The 23,011-nt window shown below is 37.7% G+C and overlaps 3 protein-coding genes across 5 annotated transcripts; 1 reads left to right on the plus strand and 2 right to left on the minus strand.

The window, feature by feature from the left end:
• Nucleotides 1-719: 719 nt before the first annotated feature.
• On the minus strand, nt 720-7,870 carry l2hgdh (L-2-hydroxyglutarate dehydrogenase). Of its 2 annotated transcripts, XM_067420899.1 has the most exons (10): nt 7,630-7,870; nt 6,603-6,718; nt 6,376-6,527; nt 6,138-6,269; nt 4,671-4,833; nt 4,554-4,588; nt 4,285-4,452; nt 4,046-4,203; nt 2,250-2,381; nt 720-1,413 (listed from the first exon to the last, which is right to left on the minus strand). In XM_067420899.1, the coding sequence occupies exons 1-10, from the start codon at nt 7,719-7,721 to the stop codon at nt 1,218-1,220; spliced, it is 1,344 nt and encodes a 447-aa protein (XP_067277000.1). In that variant the 5' UTR covers nt 7,722-7,870; the 3' UTR covers nt 720-1,217. The 2 variants fall into 2 exon arrangements, with proteins under 2 accessions (XP_067277000.1, XP_067277001.1); XM_067420900.1 differs by lacking the exons at nt 6,376-6,527; nt 7,630-7,870 and having other exon boundaries at nt 6,603-6,704.
• A 25-nt stretch (nt 7,871-7,895) lies between these two features.
• On the plus strand, nt 7,896-11,309 carry dmac2l (distal membrane arm assembly component 2 like). Its single transcript, XM_067420903.1, has 5 exons — nt 7,896-8,009; nt 8,250-8,361; nt 9,469-9,677; nt 10,198-10,369; nt 10,979-11,309. The coding sequence occupies exons 2-5, from the start codon at nt 8,258-8,260 to the stop codon at nt 11,091-11,093; spliced, it is 600 nt and encodes a 199-aa protein (XP_067277004.1). The 5' UTR covers nt 7,896-8,009; nt 8,250-8,257; the 3' UTR covers nt 11,094-11,309.
• Nucleotides 11,310-11,432: 123 nt separating this feature from the next.
• On the minus strand, nt 11,433-22,966 carry cdkl1 (cyclin dependent kinase like 1 (CDC2 related kinase)). Of its 2 annotated transcripts, none has more exons than XM_067420901.1 (10): nt 22,581-22,966; nt 21,813-21,982; nt 20,186-20,307; nt 19,720-19,792; nt 17,530-17,620; nt 17,242-17,442; nt 17,070-17,152; nt 14,019-14,075; nt 13,780-13,935; nt 11,433-12,372 (listed from the first exon to the last, which is right to left on the minus strand). In XM_067420901.1, the coding sequence occupies exons 1-10, from the start codon at nt 22,660-22,662 to the stop codon at nt 12,271-12,273; spliced, it is 1,137 nt and encodes a 378-aa protein (XP_067277002.1). In that variant the 5' UTR covers nt 22,663-22,966; the 3' UTR covers nt 11,433-12,270. The 2 variants fall into 2 exon arrangements, with proteins under 2 accessions (XP_067277002.1, XP_067277003.1); XM_067420902.1 differs by having other exon boundaries at nt 21,813-22,033; nt 22,581-22,965.
• Between the last annotated feature and the right edge of the window lie 45 nt (nt 22,967-23,011).

A 23,011-nucleotide genomic window follows, 5' to 3' on the forward strand; every position in this document is an offset into this window, starting at 1 on the left:
ATGATTGAGCGCGCCCGATCTCCACGTCGGAGAAGTTTCGCTTCTTTGCCGTCTTCTGTTTGTCCATGGCGTAAAATAAGGGCGTGGGGGAGGCGGAGACTTGAATATATAGGGGCGTGTTATTCTAATGACGATCGTTTTCAGCCGCCGCATTTATCAAGGGCAAGTATTGCGTACACCTGGATTGCAGAGGTGCGCACAGTTTCATAAATCAGGCGGTGAGAGGAGTGTAAGCATAATCTTACGCCAACATATACACCAGTTTCTACGCAAGATTGATAAATGAGGGCCATTGACTTCCATAGTTGGAAAAAAAAAATACTATGGAACTCAATGGCTCCAGTTAACTGTTTGGTTGCTGTCATTCTTTAAAATATCTTCCCTTGTGTTCAGCTGAAGAAAGAAATTCACACAGGTTTGAAACAACTTGACGGTAAGTAAAGGATGACAGAATTTTCATTTTAAAGTGAACTATCCCTTTAAAACTGTACAGCAGTGGTCACAGAGCAGCAGGGCCTGCAGCAAAACTCTGAAAGGCTTTAGGATTCCTTACCATTTTTTTTTTAAACAAAAAAAGATTAAAATAGGCTAAAACAGCAATAATAATGTTTCATTCTCAACAAATTTTTATTTTATTTTTTTACCAGGGTTCCTAATGCCTTGAAAAAAACAGAATATATGAGGTGTGTGATTGTGCATTCTTTAAAAATCTTAAAGTGTTTACATTTTTATATTATACTTTATTGGATAGAAATTTCAAAAACATACAAAATATTACACATTCAACTAACAGGTTATGATCGAAAGGCAGAAAATAGTTATAATGTCAAGGAAATTGATGTTCTGTTTTATATTACAAATCAGAAGATTGGAAAACCCACCAGCTAAAATAATTTGCCATGCTCTATTTAAAAAAAAAAAAATCCAGATATGGAGTGAACACAACTTCAAGGCAACTACCTTTGTAGTTTAAGGCAGTTATTTCCCCTCATTAGTTATTAGATGTACAAAGACATAATAACATTTTCCCAACATTTCCTCAAACCTGCATTATTTTCATATGATACATTAGAAAAGAGCACCAGAAATCCTTTGCATTATTACCGTCCCACACAATTATATAAAAGTTTTATTCTTTAATTATTCTTTTATACTCTGAATTGAAGTATAAGAATGGGAGTGTTAGCATGGCGATGGCAGAGTCATCTGAGGTAAGTCTACAGTTGAAATCTTTTCTCCAGCTCATCAGCAATCATCTCAGCGATGGCCAGAGAGGAGCTTGCAGCGGGTGACGGTGCATTGCGTACGTGTAGAACCCGGCTGCCCAGTTCCCCTTTCCCACAGTCAAACACAAAATCATCCACCAGGTTTCCTTCAGCATCCAATGCCAGTGCACGCACACCTGACGGCCCCCTGCACAAACCAACAAACAGAAAAACAACATTTACAAACAGGACAGTGTGAGCAGGGCAAAGGCACAATTTGAAAGGGACTGAAATTGTGTGACTGGCATAAAGACATTAAAGGGATAGCTCGCCCAATGGCTGTTTCTGTTTTGAAGTGCATAAAATTGCATCTATACATCATATAACTGCTCCACATGGCTCCAGGGAGTTAGTAAAGGCCTTCTGCAGCAAAGCGATGTGTTTGTGTAAGAAAAATATCCATATTTAAAACTTTACAAAATGTAATCTCTAACTGCCATACGTGTTCACAAAACAGAGATACTCTCATAATAATAATAATAATAATAATAATAATAATAATAATAATTCATTAAATTTATATAGCGCTTTTTCTAGACACCCAAAGCGCTTTACATATAGAAGGGGGGAATCTTCTTAACCACCACCAATGGAACGCCAGTCTCTCATGAACGCGTGACAGTTAGCGGAAGTTAGAGATTACAGTTTGTAAAGTTTTAAATATGGATATTTTTCTTACACAAATGTGCCGCTTCACTTCAGAAAACGTTCATTAACTGCCCCAGAGCTGTATGGAGTACTTTTATGATGGATGCACTTTTTATGGACTTCAAAACTGAAACAGCCATTCACTGCCATCATAAAGCTTGGAAGAGGCAGGACATTTTTTTTTTATATAACTCTGATTGTATTCATCTGAAAGAAGAATGTCATATATACCTAGGATGACTTGAGGGTGAGTAAATCATGGGGTCATTTTTATTTTTGGGTGAACTATCCCTTTAAGCATGACCCTTATAACCTTTCCCAATAGAGTGGTTGTACCTGAGGACATCACTGGGGCTTAGTTCAGGTATAAACTTCTGCAGAATCTTCACCTGAGCACTGGTAAACACACCTCTATACATCTCCCCCATTCCATACACAATGTTCTTCATTACCAGCCTCTGAAGACCCCTACACACACACACACACACACACACACACACACACACACACACACACACACACACACACAGTAAAAGGGCATTTATGTCTAGCTGTTTTTCAGTCAAGAAACTCTATAAAGGTTCATGAATTGAGAAATCAACTTTCCCTTGAGCTGTTGATATATAAAAGGTCCAGCAAACAATCAATCTCAGAATGTGCCTCATCTTATCATTAAGATTAAAACGCAATGCTGTTCCTTTTATATTGGATCCAACAGGAATGATGCAACACACTTATGTGAGAAAAACATGGCTGTCATAGCACGCTGTCACAGGCTGGAGAATACTTTATTTGTTGGTTCATTGCGATTTGGGATCAAACTCGGACATGCACTATTATGGGCCAGACCTCACAAAGCGCAATGTCCCAGGGCTATGTGTTTTCCAGACGGGCTACCAAAATAGAAGCCTGTCGGCTGGCCAGTGAATCATAAATAGTGAAATAACATAAATTTCTTGATCTACGTTGTTTACTCTCTTGACTTGATATTTGAAGGGCGCGCACGTATGTGTACGTGTGGTTTGCACTTATATCCACCAATCGGGTGGGCCAAATAATATTACAATAAATCCCGGGTGGATGAGAAATAAATCATTGTGTTTGTTTGATAAAGACGTTTACAAGCCCTGTGGTCGAGAGAATCATTCCAGTTGCCGCTTTCAAAACAATCCCTCCCTAATGTGAACTGAACTGACAGGCGAGCTGGAGCTCATTAAATATGCAAATCTTATCCAATCCTAGCCATGGGCGTTTACTTCTAAGTCTTCAGTGCGACACGCCCATCAAAACCCAGTGTTCAGGAGAGAGCCAGTGTAGAAAATAGCCTATTACTTATTCATTATGATGTTTTTGAATATAAAAACCACATAAACGTCATTAGTTGACCTCAGACAACGGTATAAAATAAAAAAAGCCATTTCATGACACCTTTAAATTAACACCCCTATATATTCAAATGAATTTTATGGGTTTAGTAAACTCAATCAACAGCATTTTGGCATGTTGATTACAATAAAAACTTTTTTTGACTCGTTCCTTATCTTAAAGATAAAACAAAAAATTAAAAAAAAAATTATTATTAGAGATGTCAATTGTTCAGATGTAATTTGTGTCATGGTCATTTTAGAGCTTAAGGCCGCTTTCATGGCAAAAATGTGGATATAACTTTACATAGGTTAGTAAGTGATTAAATACAGTAAAAACATTAATGTTGTGAAATATTATTACAATTCATAATAACTATTTGAATATATTTGAACGTATGTAATATGTTATTTAATCCTGTGATGTCAAAGCTTCATTTTTAGCATTATTACTCCAGTCTTTAGTGTAACATAATCCTTCATAAAATCTTCTAGTATACTAATTTGCTTCTCAAGAAACATTTCTTGTGTTGAAAACATTTGTTGCTTAAAAACATGACATGATTTTTTAGGATTATTGGATAAATAAAAAGTTCAAAAGAACTGAATGAAATATAACTATTTTGTAACATTAATGTATTTACTGTCACTTTTGATCAATTTAATGCACCATTGCTGAATGAAAGCATTAATGCGTTTGAAAAAAAAAAAAAACTGACCCCAAACATTTGAACAGTAGTGTATAAGTCAAAGTGTATTAGTGTGTACCTGTAGGAGAGCGCATTAATGAAGTCTTGTGTGTCAAAGTCATAGAGCTTATACCCCTCTCGTTTAAAAGCCAACACTGCATTTGGGCCCAGCCAGACACTGCCATCCATTCGAGGAGTGAAATGAACTCCAAGAAATGGGAACCGTGGGTTTGGCACCTCGGCACACAAACAAAGTCCTTAAAGACACGTTCTCATGTATCTGTGGATAAAGTGTTTGTGTGGGGTGTTTCTACTCACAGGGTAGATGTTTCCCCTGACCAGGTAGTTTTTCTCTGGCTTGAGCACCAGGTAATCTCCTCTGAAGGGAACGATACGGGGCTCTGAACTACAGCCAGACATCTCAGACAAACGATCAGAGTAGAGGCCTCCACATGCCAACACAAACCGACACCTCACCTCATTCCCCTGCACACAAACACAGCCATGCTAAGACATACACAAAAACAAACTGATACTTTTCCACCCTGAAGTCATAAAAACATGATTAATGCATTTCAGTTTCTTACCTGTGAGCTTTTGATGAGGATGGGATATTGCAGCCCTAAACACACATAAAGGGATAAATGCAGTGATATTAAAGAAAAGAAAGAGGTCTGGGACATCGCACAGGTCATGTGCCTCACCTTCAGTACTCCCAGAGGGGCTCTCTGTTGCCACCGTGATGTCTGATGCTTCAAAGTCAGTCATCACAGTCCCACCTGCTTCCTGAAAGTCTTTACCGTAGGTCAGAGCTACTAACTGCCAGTCAACGATCCCTGTGTACGGAGAATCCAATGCCATGATGCCCTATAAACAAAGACAAAAATCTATACACAACAAAAAAAAAACTGATTTGTTGTGTTTGAAATAATTCAGATTTTCCTGTCTAAATGGGCATTTTTGTTTTTAAAAAAAACATTTTTTTTCCTTCAGAAAGGATGTATTTAATTGATGTGAAGTAAAGACATTTACTATCTTACAAAGATTTCAATTAAAAAAAATAAATGCAATTCTTTTTAACTTTCTATTCATCAAAAAATCCTGAAAAAGTCTATCTCAGTTTTCAAAAATATACTAAGCAGAACAAATGTTTTCAACATTGATAATAATAGAAATGCTTCTTGAGAATCAAATCATCATATTAGAATTAATTTTTGAAGGATCATGGGACTCTGTAGCCTAGAAATCTAGACGTACCCTAGCGGCAGTAAATATAATCTGCCCGCGAGTGTCGTCTAGCAACTCTCAATACACATCTGAGCTGTAATCGCCAAACTCTGGTTGGGCCAATCACCTCGTGCACGCCTCAGGTCGGTGGGCGGGGCTTAACATAATGACGGCAGAGTTGTGCTTGCATGCTTCTAGTAAACACAGAAACTGGTGAATGGCGGTCTTTTGAATCAGCTTTGACCGCGACTCTGAAAGACTTGGAGTTAAGCTTTTCTCTGAGAAAAGAAGAAAGAACGGCACTGAAGTCATTTTTAAGAAGGGAAGATGTGTTTAGAGTTTTGCCGACCGGATACAGCGAATGTTTAATCTGTCAACAAGCTCTGCTTCATCTTCGTTGCTCTGGTTGGTTGTAGTGCTATCCTATTGCGTGCAGAGGGAGTTTGAAAGACAACCGTTTATCCCGCCCCTCGGATTGAGCCCTGTCTATGGTGAGTTTCCAGACCAAACATCTTGATGTGGGTCTGGCTTGTCAGGCTAGGGACTCTGAATACTGGAGAAATTATGCTAAAAACTCAGCGTTACTATCAGAGGAATTAACTGCATATAATAATATATATTTAAAAAAAATTATTTTGTTATTATTAGATCAAATAAATGTAAATTTAAGACACTTCTTCATTATTCAAAAATAATTATAATGTATTGTAAGTGAGGCTAAATGTACACTGTGTTTACTGAGGTTAAAACACACATCGTACTGCATTTAAACGCATAAATGACAGCCATAAATAAATTAAAAAGTGTCTAAGGTCATCTGAACAAGTAAATGCCTGATGACAGCACTTTTCCAATCTGCTGGTTATTGGTCAAACCAATGAATGATACACGAGTGGAAAATATGTAGCCTATCTTTCATTAACACACAAACAGGTGTCACTCACCCTGCAGTACGGCTCTTTCTCTCGGATGGCTTTGGCGTCAATCAGGCGGAGATCTCTTACATTGTTCTTCTGACCGCGCTCATATAGAGCTTTCAGACGTGGAATCTCCTCTCTCTCCACTGCTACGATAAGCTGCGGTCACACACACACATACACGCTAGATATCATAAAGACACATTTCTTTGTCAGAACCAGGATTTGGTATCTGTGGCGTCAAGGGGCCTGTGCTCATTCTCACTTTGCCACATTTCTTATAAGGGACACTTTTCTTCTGACAGTACTGATATGTCAGCGTGGCTCCACGAACACAAAGCTGAGCCTTCAGAGAGCCCGGTGTGTAGTAAATCCCACTGTGGATCACACCACTGTTATGACCGGTCTGATGGAGAGCTGGGAAAGACATACCAAAGAATTTAAAATTAAGTCAGGATGGATAATAAGTATCTTGAACCAATGCACACTCACCAAGCTCTTTCTCTTTCTCCAGCAGAGTAAAGGTGAGGTTTGGGTGCCTGAGGATCAGCTCTCTGGCAGAGGCCAGTCCAACAATCCCTCCACCAATAATGGCCACATCGAATGAGCTACACAATTAAATGGTATATTATCCGCTGAGATTGTAAATTTAATTGTGTGTATTTCCCCTATTTTTCCTACTCGTCATCATCTAACACTTAAAGTTTATGTTTCCCCCAGCCCCCCGGTTTCACTGACAAGAGCCTAGTCCCAGACTAAAATACATGTCTGAGCCATTTTAACTGGAAGAAACTTGTACTGACATATCTTAAAATCTTTCTTAATGTCTGTGAAACTGGACCAATAACACTAATATTTTAATATCACTGTTAAATGAAATCTGTAAAAAATCGCATAATGAATATCTATTGTTCATTAAAATGCTGTCTGTGATGCCTAAATTCACTGGTAGCATGTGCAATGTCTAATTGTACTTTATAGTGTTGTTTGAGTTATATAAACAAAACAGTACAGCATTTTAATATCTGTCTATTTTAGAAGCATAGTTCACCCCAAAAATTGAAAATTACATATCATTCCAAGCCTGTTTGACTTTCCTTCTTCTGTGGAACATAAAATATGATATTTTGAGAAATGTCTTTTCACTCTCTCTATACAATGGAATTCAAACGACTACCAAACTGCTTGGTTACCAGCATTCTTCAAAATATTTTACTTCCGCATAAGAAGGTCAGTCATCCAGTTTTGGAACGACACGAGAATAACGTTAAGTAAATTATTACATTTTTATTTTTGGGTGAACTATCCCCTTTTATAATATCGGTGCATCCTCACCTGAAGTGTCAAAGAATTTATTTTAAATACAGTATGTGCAGTCAGTCACAATAGTAATACTACTGCTGAAATACTGTAAATAACATTCTTAGTGTGACACTATAGAGTCAGAGCATGTTCTGTCACTGTAAGTACTCTGTACTGTAATTGTAAGTGTCTGTAGTAGAGCTGTTGTTCTTCTCACCCGCTGTGATGTGCAGCTCTGCACGTTGCAGACTTTGATCCCTGAGACAGTAAACGCGCGCACACATATCCTCTACCGAAAGTTCGTATCATTTTTCCATAAAGTACGTTTTTTACTTTTCCTAATAGACTTATTATGGCCGTGTAATCATAATGCTCATCTCTGACCCGGTCAGGTTAACTCTCGGGACGGGTACAGAAATCTCTCTGCTAAGGGCACTATCCTTCGTGGCTCCACCCCTTACGCACAGCCACTGACCAATGGGAGCGCGGGACGGGGTGACGTAACAGGTGAAAGATCAACTAGCGCGCATGGAAGACGCAGTTGTAAATAACAGATACTCCGCGCATATACAGAACAGTCACGAGTCGAACCACACGGTCAGTTTTTAGACTATTTGTTTTTGTAGCGGTCCTGAATAATGTGTAGTCAGATTATCTTGCGAATTTTAGAGGTTTGGTAAATTAATATGTTGTCCTCTAGATTCAATGACGACGCATCAATGTAACTTACACAGATTATTCTTCTCATTCTTCTATTAGAAAGTGTTCAACAGTGGATCTTCATGCTTTCACTTCTCATCTCATCTCATCTAATCTCTTTCTCTTTTTTTATTTTAGTCATAGACATGAAATTGTTGACCTGGTCAGCGCGGATGATTTTATCCAAACGCAAGCAGCCGCCAGGTGGCAGTCGAGAATTCTGGGGGTGGCTCAACGCTGTTTTCAACAAGTAATTAAAAAAATATATATATTTTTTTCTAGAACAATTATGTGACTAGTTTTCCTCTAATGACATCATTTATTTCCTTTCCCAACCCACAGTAGACTGTAAAGCACCTGAGGCCAGTTACAACAAACAAAATAGTCATAAATACCCATAAAGGGACTAATGATTAGAGTGATTAGTCTCTAGATGTACTATTCCTTAGAGTAAGAAATCCCTACAGTACAGAGACTAATTTAAATGTGGCAATTCACAACAATAGCTCTCATTTAAAATCTAAACTTTAAAGTAATTGCATTTAGCAGTTCAGTTTTATACCTTACAAAATATTGGCTGTCCAGTGGATGCGTGTAATTATAAGACATATAAGTGTTTGCTTTTTAGTGATTAGTAATCACCTTCTAGCTTTATTGCAGTTGACTTAAACAGTCCTGAAGTAAGTCAAATTAATTTTAAGTTCCATATGGTCCCTGAAAAATGCTGTACAAAATGGTGGTCAACAAATATGGGTTTTTCATTGGCCAATACCACTGCCAGAAAGCTGTTGCCATTTGCTGCTTTAATATTGAAATAAATGTTGGTACATTTTGATCAAAACAAATAAGATATGCAGTACTGTTCAAAAGTTTAGGGTTAGTAAGATGTATTATTAATATTCAGCAAGGACACATTAAATGTTACAAAAGATTTATATTTCAAATAAAGGCTGTTTTGAACTTTCTAGTCATCAAACAATCCTGAAAAAAGTACATTACAATTATTTCTGAAGGATCATGTGACACTGAAGACTGCTTTGCTATCACAGAAATAAATTACATTTAATAAATATATGAAAATAGAAAATGATTTAAAATTCTAATATGTCACAATATTACTGTTTTAGTGTTTTGGATCTAATAAATACAGCCTTGGTGAGTATATGAGATCTTACCAACCCTAAAAGTTTAATACAAAACTGAAAATGTGCACTATCCATTAAAAATGGCTATAAAGCAGATTTTTAATTGGTCTATCACTGGTTGATGACGTCACAAACCAGGACACTGTCACAAATGTCATGTCAACTTTCCAGATTTGTTGTTTAGGAATTGTTGTGTTCTTTGATCAATATAGAGTTGATTATGAGCGTATTAAAGCAGTGGGTCCTGATCGAGCTGCTGCCGAGTGGCTCCTGAGGTGTGGTGCAAAAGTTCGCTTCCGTGGTTTTGACCGCTGGCAGCACGACTACAACGGACTCCCGACTGGGCCGTTGGGCCGGTATAAGATAGAAGCTATTGATGCCACCGACTCCTGCATCATGTATCGCGGTTTTGATCACCTGGGTAAGTGAATGTTGCCAAATGATCAATTAAGCGCATTGACACCCTTGACCCTTCTCACTGCCCTGCCCCAGTTACCTTTATGTGGCAGAATTATCTTTAAACCTTTAGCATTGTTACTGTCCATTACCTATTTAAATTTAATGAAATCATCAGTGAATGGAGATGGCCAAGATCTCTTACTCCGTTTGCTCCAGCAAAACAATCTTGCATTATTGATTAAATTAGACCCCAGAGAGGGAAAGTTTGTGAGGACGCTACCGTATGAGATGTGGTGAGACACTGAGACATCGTGTATGTGTCACAGGTGAGGATGAGACACTGTCTGTGTGTCACAGGTGAGGATGAGAGTTTCAGTTGTGGGAAAAAGTGACGTAAAGCAAAGGGGTGTTTTACACAGACCGATACAGTGCAGTTCTCTCTCTTTTACACTCACAGGCTGTCTTTTCACACATCTAGTGTACTATTACATCTACATTTTACACCTACTGTACTCAAAAGTTGCCTTCGTATTTCTCTTTAGAGGGTCTTGAGAACTTGGAGGAAATCAGGTTGAACAAGTGTATTTATATAGAAGACGCCTGTCTGGAGCGTTTGAGTCAAATAAAGACGCTGCAGGACAGCATGAAGAACATGACAGTAGTTTCCTGTGGCAATGTGACAGATAAAGGGCTCATCGCTCTTCATCAACTCAGGTATGACAACAGCATCTTTCATTTCAGTGTACTGCATATTACTCCACATTTTGTGTATGCCAAATAGGGACAATGTTGATCCTAAATTACACAAAATCAGAAGATTTATCAGCCAGGACTGTGTCTCCTAGAAGCAATGTGAGCATAAGTTGAACATAGAGGCCATTGTTGCCAAAAGTTTCTGCAATGTACTTAAGTCCTGGGCGTTTTCACACCTGGCTCATTTGGAGTGTTTGTTTTTGGAACCTGGTGTGTTTTCTCCTTTAGTTCAGTTTGTTTAAGGCATATATGAACATGGCAAACGCACTCCGACTCGGATGGATGACGTAGAGGAACGTAAACAGGGGAAGTCTGACCAATAAAAGGACAGTTTTACTCAAATGTAACTTGCATAAACACATTTTGGTATGCTTTGAAAGGTTGCCTTGTGAAAGCGAACTGAACCAAGAAGAAAATGCAACATTGTAACAAATTAAGTCCATGTTTCGTAACAAAGCAAACAATTTACAGGCCTGAAACAACCCTGGACGACACATCGGTTTGAGTAAAATCAGTGGCCTGTGCTACTGAATTCATAATTGTTACCTCAGATTGTGTGCTTGTGTGTAGGAACCTGGAGTTGCTGTTTCTCAGTGATCTGCCTGGTGTAAAAGATAAAGATCAGACTGTGGACAGACTCCAGACTGCACTTCCCAGACTCACCATAGAATTGGATCTGGCCTAACCAATCACATCGTCTCTCAGAGCACATTTGGAACATCACACCTCTCACAGCCTTGTGACCAGGCCAGACAACACCTCTGGCTGATGTCCATGACTGCTTTGGCAACAGTATCCAAGCAACTGAGACAGATGCAGAGAGCTGCTTTGCTTTAGAGGCGAATCAACAAGACCGGCTTCCCACCGAATTAGCTTTGATTAAATAAAATGTTTAGTTTGACCACGCAGAGCAGATGAACAATCATATATTACCATAACAATACATTTACAGATGTTGTTTTTTTTCTTTTCTTCACACATTTCTTGCTTCATTTCTTATGAAGAAGCTATATAAATAAATATATGTTGCAGAAAGATCTTTAATGATTTAGTCTGAAAACAAACAAAATAAGATTTAATTTTACATCTATACATTTCAACACAAAAAACACGTTTGCGAATCATGTCTCTCGAATTTGGCATTTGGTGCGAGACAGTGGCTCAATTATTAGCACCAGTCATAAAGGCAACAAAAAAGATCATTATGTCCACAATGTGGTAATAAATGTTGTCAAACAAAACACAGGGTTATGTAACACACAGAAAGCGCCACATATTTCTCTACATTTCAAACAAGTTCTACACATCCCCAAACCCTTCTGTGTTCACTTATCAAATATTTTGGCTAATTTGCTTTCAGCAACTCACAATTCCGTTTTACACTTTTTACGAAAAAATTAATTCTGCACAATTCCACAGCAGAAATCTTTCTCCACAGAAAAGTGCAGATTCTGTTTTGGGCCTGGTTACGTTTCTAGAAAATAGTTTTAGTCATATGTACACTCTTCAAACATGCATCATTAGCCATTAACTGTATAATAAAAAAACAAAATCTGGATCTAATAGAAGTAAAAAATAATAATAATTCAGTCCTGATGTCAGTTTCTAATCAAACTAGCAAACACAGCTCAACATCCAATTTTATTGCTATCATTACTATTATTGCTGTTGTCCTTTTACATATTACAGAAATGCCTCTGTGAATCTTTGCTTTGGCAGTGTGACATCACTGTTCAACAGGCAGAGCAGAGCCCTTTGTCTATCTCTCTCTCTCACACACACACACACACACACACACACACACACACACCAACTGGGAGGTGGACGCTCAGTTCTCGGGTTCCTGATGGAGTTGGCATCCATCATATGTTGGGCAGATGACAGTTGAATTTGCGCAGGTTGTTGTTGTATCTTCTGTTCTCCACGGCTGGGAAGACAGTACTGCTGGCCAACTGAGGCAGATACTACACAGACAGAGAACAGGGATTTGAAATATTAATTCAATGAGGGATTTCTATGAGTGAGAGTGGGGATGAGCAGTATGACCAAAATGCTCTAAGTGATTTTAAATTATATTTTTGGGTTAAAATAAATATCCCAAAAAAAGAGTTAAAAAGTTTCGGCTTTGTATGTTTTTCAAAAGAAATCTCTTATCTTCACCAAGGCAAATGTATTTGATCAAAAAATACAGTAATATTTAAAAAACAACAACATATAATTACAATTTTAGATATTATTTTGATGATATATTATAAAATGTTATTAATTCCTCTGATAGTAAAGCTGAATTTTCAGCATCATTACTTCAGTCTTCAGTGTCACATGGCCCTTCAGAAATCATGTTAAAGGAAGTGTAATGCAAGATTGTGACCAAAACTGGTACTGCAGGTGTATCCCCCCTCCCCTCTGACTCGAGGTTGCCAGGAAAGTTTGTAGCTGCAGCTGTGGTAACTAGAGCACATCTGGCAACCCGGAGGCAGAAACACTACCGACTTCGTGATTGGTCGATAGGTGAAGGGTGGAGCTTCAGGCCAAAACACAACATGACAACAATAACATCAGTTGAGGGCTGCAACAACAACTATTAAATGACAATATCCTGGCCGGACTAGTATTTGAAATTAACATGATTTATTAATGTCTAGTGACATATCAGGGCCATTTTTATGATTCATTTGAAATACATTTCTTACATCTCATGAAATATTTTTTGTTATTATCAATGTTGAAAACAGTTGTGCTGCTTACTATTTGTGTGAATCCAAGATACATTTTAAAAGGTTCTTTTATTAATGGAATACTTTAAATGAAATTTTTGACCAATTTAATGTATGCTTGCTGAAAAAAAAGAAGCTTCTTTAAAAAAAATAATCTTACTGACCGCAAATATTATACAGGGGGGAACAACAGAGCTAAAGGCACACCTCAAAAACAAAAACAAACTTGCTTTTCACGTCTTCCAGAGTGTATGATTGCAGAAAGAAATATGTTTGTACTGAACATTGATGGAACACAATTTGTGTGAAAATAATTCATAAAAGTGTTTTTTGTTTTGTTTTGTTTAAAAATCTTATAAATGTATACTGGGCCTTTTAGCTCACACACAGGGTAAAAACGGGGTACAAATATTATAGCTACAATGAATTTTAATAATGTCTGTTAATACTTGATTGTCTGACAAATTTCCACGCGGGTGTTTTGGAAAGTGCTATGGCAAGTTTTTGAGCCATCTAGTGGTTTAGAGGAAAATAAAACCAAAGGAGCAGTTGTACTCTACAGTATATATAATTTTCACAGCTTCAACTACCATCGCACAATATAAAGGGTCATACGGCCCAGCCCTAAGTTTGAGTGTTATCATGTCAACAGACCCCAGGAGGTAGGTGTTTGCGTGGCTGTCGTATGCGTCTCTTTCGGTCCAGTTCACGTGTCACACTTTCATTCTCCTCTCGCAGACTGTCAAAGTATGGCTGTTCTAGTAACTGCTCACAGGACAACCTTTCAGCCGGATCCATCCGCAGACAACCCTGAGACAGACAGAGAGGTGCTGGTATTGGTTCGGAATGCACAGTAGACTTCTGTATGAATGCTGAATGTGTGTTTAACTGACCTTCATGAGGCTCAGTGCTTGGTATGAGAGATTTGGATACCTCAGTTCAAGAGGCTCCTGTGCATAAGACACATGTAGAGTGTGTTTACTTTCTAGACCTCTAGAAATGAACTTATGCAGAATGAAGAGTTAAAGGGTTAGTTCACCCCAAAATGACATTTCTGTCATCAATTACTCACCCTCATGTTGTTCAAAACCCATAAGACCTTTGTTCATCTTCGGAACACAAATTAATATGTTTTGGATGAAATTCGAGAGCTTTTGACCCCCTGTAGACTGCAACGTCATTGCAACTTTCAAAGTCCAGAAAGGTAGTAAAGAGATCGTTAAAATAGTCTGTGACTACATTGGTTCAACCTTAATTTTATGAAGCATAGAGAATACTTTTCTCTTGGAAAAAACACCAAAAATATTGACTTGATTCAACAATTTCTTCTCTTCCATGTCAGTCTGACGATATTCATGTTGCAAAGGAAACAGCGCTTCCAGGTTCTACGTCAGAACGCTAGCTCATTATTGCATGGCTCCTGCATCAGCATCACACGCATGCTTGGTGCTCAGTGAACAGGGTCACCCAAAACTGAGCCGGCATTCTGATGTAAAACCTGGAAGCGCTGCACTCTGTAAAAATTACAGACGTAGTGTCCATGACATCACCCATAGGTTTCTGAAGAGCATATTTGAATCCCGAAAGTGTGCGGAGCCGGCTGTCGCCACCTTGGCAGCGCATCACTTCCGGATAACAGACAAATGGCTAGTGCTGACAGCAGCGTCAATTCACCTGTCACTCCCTTAATTATGCAGAACTTTGAGGCTTAATGTAATTTAAATGGATGAGTCCTCCTCACAGTTGTCATGAAGGGCAATATCTAAACCAAAACCAATTTTGGTACCTGGCTGTAAAAAAATTGTTCTGCTGTAAAGTTGGGCATTTTAACATGGGGAGATACATATTATGTCTCTAGTAGCAAGTCGATGATTTGCAGTTTAGGTCACTACCATGTTGGCTTCAGAGGAACCAAAAGGTTGACTCTTGGCTGCACTGTATTTACAACATGAAAAGTATAAAGACTGACATGGAAGAGATAGGTGAATTAAGTTTAAGTAAGAATTAAGTAAATTTTTTGTTTGCTTTTTGTGCACAAATGTATTCTTGTCGCTCCATAATAAGGTTGAACCACTGCAGTCACACTGCAGACTATTTTAAAGGTGTCATGAAATGGCTTTCTTTCTTTTTTTATAATGTTGTCTGAGGTCAACTAATGATGTTTGTGTGGTTTTTACATTCAAAAACATCATAACTAATAAGTAATAGGCTATTTTCTACACTGGCTCTCTCCTGAACACTGGGTTTTGATGGGCGTGTCGCACTGAAGACTTAGAAGTAAACGCCCATGGCTAGGATTGGATAAGATTTGCATATTTAATGAGCTTCAGCTCCCCTGTCAGTTCACATTAGGGAGGGGTTGTTTTGAAAGCGGCAACCGGAATTATTCTCTCAATCACAGGGCTTGTAAACGTCTTTATCATTAACACAATGATTAATTTCTCATCCATCCATGATTGGAATATTATTTTTGTATTACATGGCCTGTCCGATTGGTGGATATAAGTGTGCACACATACACACACACACACACACACACACACACACACAGACATGAGTGTGCACCCAGATCAAGAAAGGAATATTATTTCACTAGGCCTATCTGAGATTCATCGGCCTGCTGATGGGCTTACGTTTTGGTAGCCTGTCTGAAAAACACATAGCCCCGGGACTACTATTACATATAAAAAATACATTTTACTCACATAAGTCTGTTGCACCATTCCTGTCAGATCAAATATAGAAGGCACAACATTGTGTCTGCAAATCCAGCACCTGAGACTTGTTTACAAACGATTCCGCAGTGAAATGAAGTGAACACGCGTTACATTGTCTTCTGCACGTGAGCTGGAATGTCATTAAAAATAAATGAATAAAGTATCACACATTCCTATTAGGATCCGAAGGAAGCTAGCCACTTAGCCTAGAAATCTAGATGCACCCTAGTGGCAGTAAATCTAATCTGCCTGCAAGTGTCGTCTAGGAACTCTCAATTCACTTCTGAGCTGTAAACGCCAAACTCTGGCTGGGCCAATCACATCGTGTATAGAGTCGGTGGGCGGGGCTTAACATAATGACGGCTTGTGTGCTTCTAGTAAACACAGAAACTGGCGAACGGCGGTCTTTCAAATTAGCTTTGACCGCGACTCTGGAAGACTTGGAGTTAAGCTTTTCTCTGAGAAAAGAACAAAGAACGGCACTGAAGTCATTCTTAAGAAGGGAAGATGTGTTCTGAGTTTTGCAGACCGGATACAGCGAATGCTTAATCTTGCAACTAGCTCTGGTTGGTTGTAGTGCTATCCAATTGTGTGCACGCCGTGCAGAAGGAGTTTGAAAGACAACCGTTTATCCCTCCCCTTGGACTGAGCCCTGTCAATGGTGAGTTTCCAGACCAAACATCTTAATGTGGGTCTGGCTTGTCAGGCTAGCAGCGACTGTGTTCTTACACAATATCTTGCTATCTTCTTTGGCATGTTGATTTCTATTGGCTAGCGATCCGAACAGCTCCATGAGTTGGTGGGCGGGGCTACTGAATTGCACGTGCTTATTATTCTGTAGAGGCGGTGTTTCGTTGCGTGATGACGTAAGGAGGAAGCACACGATCGTTTTCCGGGCCTGGTGTCTATAAAAGCTTTTCTTTGACTAACAAGGAAGTTTTTTTAGCTCTGAAACTTACAGGATATTCTTATATTACATTGACCTTTAATATATCAAAAGCTCAAGGGAAAGTTGATTTCTCAATTCATCACCCCTTTTAACAATATCTCTATTACCTTTCTGGACATTGAAAGTGTTAATGATGATGCAGTCTAATCGAATCAAATATATCTTAATTTGTGTTCCGAAGATGAACAAAGGTCTTATGGGTTTAAAATGACATGAATGTGAGTAATTAATGACAATTTTCATTTTTGGGTGAACTAACCCTTTAATGATCATCTCACCATCTCCTGTGGTTCAGGGACACAAACTCCACTAAAGAACTGGTTAGTGCTGAACACCTGCTGGTGTCGAGGGATCAACTCGCCTATGAAAAGAACACACAAATAAACTGTATTCATGACATGCATCTATTCACACATAATATAAAGAACTAGATATATGTGTGTTTCTTACCCAGAGTTTTCCTAATCAGATACAGCTGGTCAACATCCGATTTGCCCGGCCATAAGGGGGCGCCAGAAAGAAGTTCTGCAAACACACACCCTACCGCCCAGACGTCGACTGGCGGGCCGTACTGCGTGTCTCCCACTAACAGTTCTGGAGCTCTGTACCACCGTGTCGCAACATAATCCGTGTAATAATCACATGGACCCGCTATAAAAAAAGAGTAAGTCTTTAGATGAATGCTGAAGGTACAGAGTGTGTGTGGTTTAAGTGTATGGGCTGTATGTGTGCACGCACTGAGGATCCTGGCAAAGCCAAAGTCGCAGAGTTTGATGACCTGATGCTTTGTGATGAGAATATTTTCAGGCTTCACATCTCTGTGGATACACTAAAAACACACATTTTTAAATCAATCTTAGAAAGTCCCTTAAAACAGTGGCTCTCAACCCACTGCTCTGCACATTTTTTCTGACGAGTTGATGATCTGAATCAGTTGTTAAATAAAGAAGACATACAAAAAGTGCAGAGCAGTGGTCTCCAGGACCGGAGTTGATAACCACTGCCTTAAAGGGTTCACCCTAAAAAGAAAATTCTGTCATAATTTGCTCACCCTCATGTCGTTCCAAACCCGTAAGACTTCTGTTCATCTTCTGAACACAAATTAAGATTTTTTTGAAGAAATCTGAGATATTTCTGATCCTCCATTGACAGCTATGCAACTACCACTTTGATGCTTCCAAAAGTTCATAAAGAGATCGTAAAACTAATCCATTTGAATTAAATTGTGGTCTGGTAAGTTTTCTAAAGAGACATGATTGCTTTATATGATGAACAGACTGAATTTAGGCTTTTATTAACATAAACATTCATCAACACACATCAGTTGTGGTAAACTATGAGGTTCATTCTCGTGTTACGCAGCACATTTAAGCTTCCAAAAGAACCATTGAGGTTTGTTCTCGTGCGTCAAGCAGGTTCTGTTGAGCTTCTTTTTATATTCGCTGATCAATGTTTATAAGTAAATAAAAGTTTAATCTGTTCCTCATATGAACAGCGATTGTGTCTCTTCAGAAAACATGGGACTAAACCGCTCAATTCATATGGATTAGTATTATGATCTCTTCATGAATTCTTTGTAGCATCAAAGTGGTACAAAGTGGATGAGTGAAAGTCTTATGGGTTTGGAACTACATGAGGGTGAGTAATTAATGACAGTGTTTTCACTTTTGGGTAAATTAGCCATTTAAAACATCTGATCGAAAAACAGTATTACTGATAGCTGGTGGATCCACTTAAATAGGTGCAATTCTGGAGTGGATCTGGATCCTGCCTCTTCTGGTAATTAATATTATTATGCTGCATTCACACCATGTCTACCGTAAATAAAGCTCTGTATGCTTTCGAATCACTCCCATGGTATTCAACGTCATACACTGATCAGTTTGCACAGTGCCTCTTCAAGTGTAACACCTTATATCTGCAAGGTCAGGTGGTACAATGGCCACATGGCACAAATCGTAGCTCTCAGATCATTACGAGTTTATATGTTGTAATTACAAGTTCTACACGCACGTGAAGGCTTTTTACAGTTCAGAATCATTACGGTAATTACGACATGGCGTGAACGCACCTTTTTTTCCCATCATCATTTCATTATTATCATCATACTTGAAGTATGATAGGCCTTGACATTAACACCTGCCAAATGCGGGTGGATTTCAGCAGTGACGTGTAATGCAATTACTCTTACTAGCCTCTTTGACGGCAGTCTTTTATAGGCATCTGAAGTAATTTAACTACTTGCAATAGTGTTGAAAGAAATATAGATTTTTCAATACATATTGACACTGAAATATCTGAAACACTTCCAATACTCACTTTCTGCAGAACAGATTCTGCTTATTGCACTTAAACAGCCAAATACCCTCAAAATACCGGTCTTGCCAAGTCAACATTTGAGAAAGAAAATGTATCTGTTAGAAACCTAATATATCTGCTGAGATAATATTGAAAAAAATATAAATAAAAAAATACAATTAAAAAATACAAATAAGTTTTTCTCCATTGTATGGATATGTGGCCAGTGAAAATGCTGAGTGGCTATCTAGATTTGTAATTTATTTTTAAAATAAATAAATAAAAAGCATTTATTTCTAGACTTATAATTTTATATTTAAATAAATAAATAATAAAAATATATTTAAATAAAAAAAATGTGTCAGTTAACATACTGACTTAAAGTATACATTTAATTAAAAAAAGTTAATATTTTCCAGATAAAATTGTAATAACTTCATACAAATTAAAAAGCCAATTATTTTACTTTTGAAACAACATGTTTTTAATACAGTATGCCACTTTTCTTTCAGTATAAATGCAGCTGCCTTTATATTTCATGTGTTTTTAAAATGTATTTATTATTAAATCATACTGTTGAGATGAGAAGAAAAAAGTGTAAGAGAGTGGAAACAATTTTGAAATTCTTACGTTTTGTTTGTGGCAGAAGTTCACAGCCTGAAGTGTTTGCCAGATGATGCTTTTAACCATGTGCTCTGGAACACTGAGCGAACACACACACACACACACACAAGCATCACAATGCAGTTACAGGAACACAAACTTCATTTTCTACTTTAACTATACATTCTTTTCCATCCTATAATAACCCTATATGTTCAGTGGATGTGGATGTATAAGTGATCTTTTTGTGCAAGCTTTTGTTGATTCTTGATTCGTAAATCAAGAGGACAACACATAAAGAGTTAAATGTTGTTAAATGTTTAACAGCGTCTTAGTCAAGTGCACCACAGAGGGCAAATGCATCCTGCTGTAAACATTCCACTTAAGACATGCAGGGAGTCATAGCAACAAAACAATATGTCTGTTAGTGTGAGAAACACATAGCTGTTTTATAGGTGTGTCGGCATGTGTGTGTGTTTGTGTGTGTTCTCACCCTCGTGGGTATCTGTCCAGCTCATTTAGGACAGTGTGGTCGCAGTACTCGAACACCAGGTGCAGTTTTCTCTTTCTTCTGAACACCTCCATCAGATTCACCAGGTTTGGATGTTTCAGTTGCTACACACACAATGTAATGAAGCAATTAGGATTTATATGTGTGGAAATATATTTCCAAAACAATGCTAGCGAAAATGCTTATCTAATTCAGATTTAATTCAAGTATATCTTTGTATTTGTACCTTGCTTAAAAAATGAATGCCATGAGTTTGTGTAAAAATTATAATAATACAATTATATTAAGTTATAAGTTATGACAAGTTTTTACATTGCTTTAACTCATCAAAATAAGTTAAAACAATTTCCAGCTTTTTTTTTATAAGTTATACAAGATTCAACTAACTTTTTAAGTCAGTGTAATGTAATTTAAGTTCAAATTACTTAAGCATCCAAGTTGACTGTACTTAAAAAATTAAGGCAGCAACTTTTTTTTACCAAATACAGCAGAATCTTAAATATATCTTATTTATTTTACATTATCAAAAGTCCTAAAGCTTTATTTACAGACTCAAATGATAAAACGGACATATTTTCAGTGCTGTCTTAAGACTTTTAGACCCTACTTAATGTGTACATTTGATGATGTTTGTGTTTACACATTAAAAAAGACGAGCCGCTTCATATCTTATTAGATGTGTTTCATTAAAACACACACAATGACAAACACACCCCAGTGTTCTTATTGCTAACTAAACTAAAATCTTGTTTGGTAATTGAAATAAATCTAAAATTAAATAAATAAAATTTAAATATTAGAAGAGAAACCTTGGCAAGTGACAGAAATAAATGAGTTAAACTGCTACAATTGCTAAAACTAAAATTTTAATAAAAATTTAAATAAAGCTAAATAGAAATATTTACAAAAGAAAAAAAGCACATAAATGACTAAAAGTAAAATGAAAACTTTTTAAAATCTTCAGCTGCATTAAATATACATAAACTAATATGCTTATGAACTTAGAATAAACACAAACTCCCTTTAGAGACAAAATAATAGATATTTAAACAAGACCACACATTTTTCAGCCCAAAGTCAAATAGTTGGACCAAAATCTGTACAATATAAACCGCCTGTCATCATGACTGACCAACAACAACAACAACAAAAAACCCAACAAGAATATTTATCCATCCACCCATCCCTTCATGCATAATAGAGTGAAATTAATTGGTAAGCCAGTGCTGGCTAACATGTCAGATCTTCAAAGGGCAACAGCTTTGCTCTCAGCTCAAAGGAAAGAGTTTGCAAATCACACAAGAGCTTCAGACACTGATTAAAACATACTACTGCCACAAATACTGATAATGCTATTCTTCAAGTTTACAAATGATAATGGTTAAAAACAACAACAACAACAAAACACAATCTTAAACCAGTCTAAACAGTGTTGTTGGTCTTACCGTCTGTTTGGCTGGATTTAAAGGGGTTCTAGGCATTTTATAACTGGCCACCCAAAGAAACCAGCTTACCCAGGATGGGGAAAAGCAAAGAGCTCTAAAACCAGCAAACCACTTAGGCTGGTTTAAACTGGGATTATTCCAGCAGGGTAAGACTGAGCATTTACCTTCAGCATGCGGATTTCTCTGAGTGCTATTTTCTTAATGATGGGATCATCTTCAGATTCTACAAACTTCTTGATGGCGACGATCTGCCCGGTGTCTTTATTCCTGCATTTGAACACGACGCCGTACGAGCCTTCACCAATCTTACTGATCTTCTCATACTTCTCCATCTCTGTGACACCAGCAGAACACACTTATGAGACTGTCTCACTTTGAAGTTGTTCTAAATGTAGTAAAAAAAGAAAAGAAAAAAAAGAAAAGAAAAAGAAGCCAAATATGAGGTTTAAAATTGATAACATAGGGATGTAGATAAAAATGCACTTACATTTTTAAGGTGTCCCTGTTAGTGTGACTACACAAATAAGTAATACTATAGTAAATAACTTACATGAACATTTTACAATAAAGTGTTACAAAAATTCTTCTGGGCCCCTTTGCCTTCTTAGAAATGATTGTGGGCCCCTAGCATGTAGGATGAGAACAATTCCTCTCATAATTTTTTAGGCTAATATCAGCTGGACACTATTTTATTTCTGAAATAATTTCTTTTAAGTTTATAATAACACTGAACGTATTTTAAGTAATTGAAGTCTTACTGTTATGTAACACTACTGGTCAAGAACAGTTCTAGTGAAGTCTACTGAGTGCGTCCTGTTTATAGTGTTCAACCTTAGGCTACCAAGAATTAATAGTGTTAGTGCCAATAATAATATTCTTTATACATATATACACACAAACAATACATATTCTAATAGAAAGAGAGCGCTTACCTTCCAATGTCTCATCCAAATATTTGCTTAAAAAATGAAAGCGTACAACAAAGCGCAACTTCCTGAGATCGAAACTTGTCATATAAACGGAGATTTTTGAGTGGGGTGAATCTAACGACAAATGCAGCCGTGTGTCCGCGTACAACGAGAAAGTGTTTGAGTTCGCATGGAGAAGAAAACACTATTTACAAGCGGCCGGTCGCCGTAGAAACCGAGTCGAAACTCCGCCTCCAATCTGCGCGCGCGTCAGTCTGCACAGCAACACGACGAAAGTGCGAAACAATCCGCAAGAGCTGACCTCAGATCAGTCATTTATGAGCTGAAAGCAGTGGGGCCGTAAATCCCTTCATCCGATGACAGCTCAAATACAAATCATTTTTTCACAACCTCCACATACCCACCAGTGCGCGAGCGCGAGGTGATTTACACGC

The sequence above is a fragment of the Pseudorasbora parva genome, chromosome 17, assembly GCF_024679245.1.
Source record: "Pseudorasbora parva isolate DD20220531a chromosome 17, ASM2467924v1, whole genome shotgun sequence".
Lineage (NCBI taxonomy): Eukaryota > Metazoa > Chordata > Actinopteri > Cypriniformes > Gobionidae > Pseudorasbora > Pseudorasbora parva.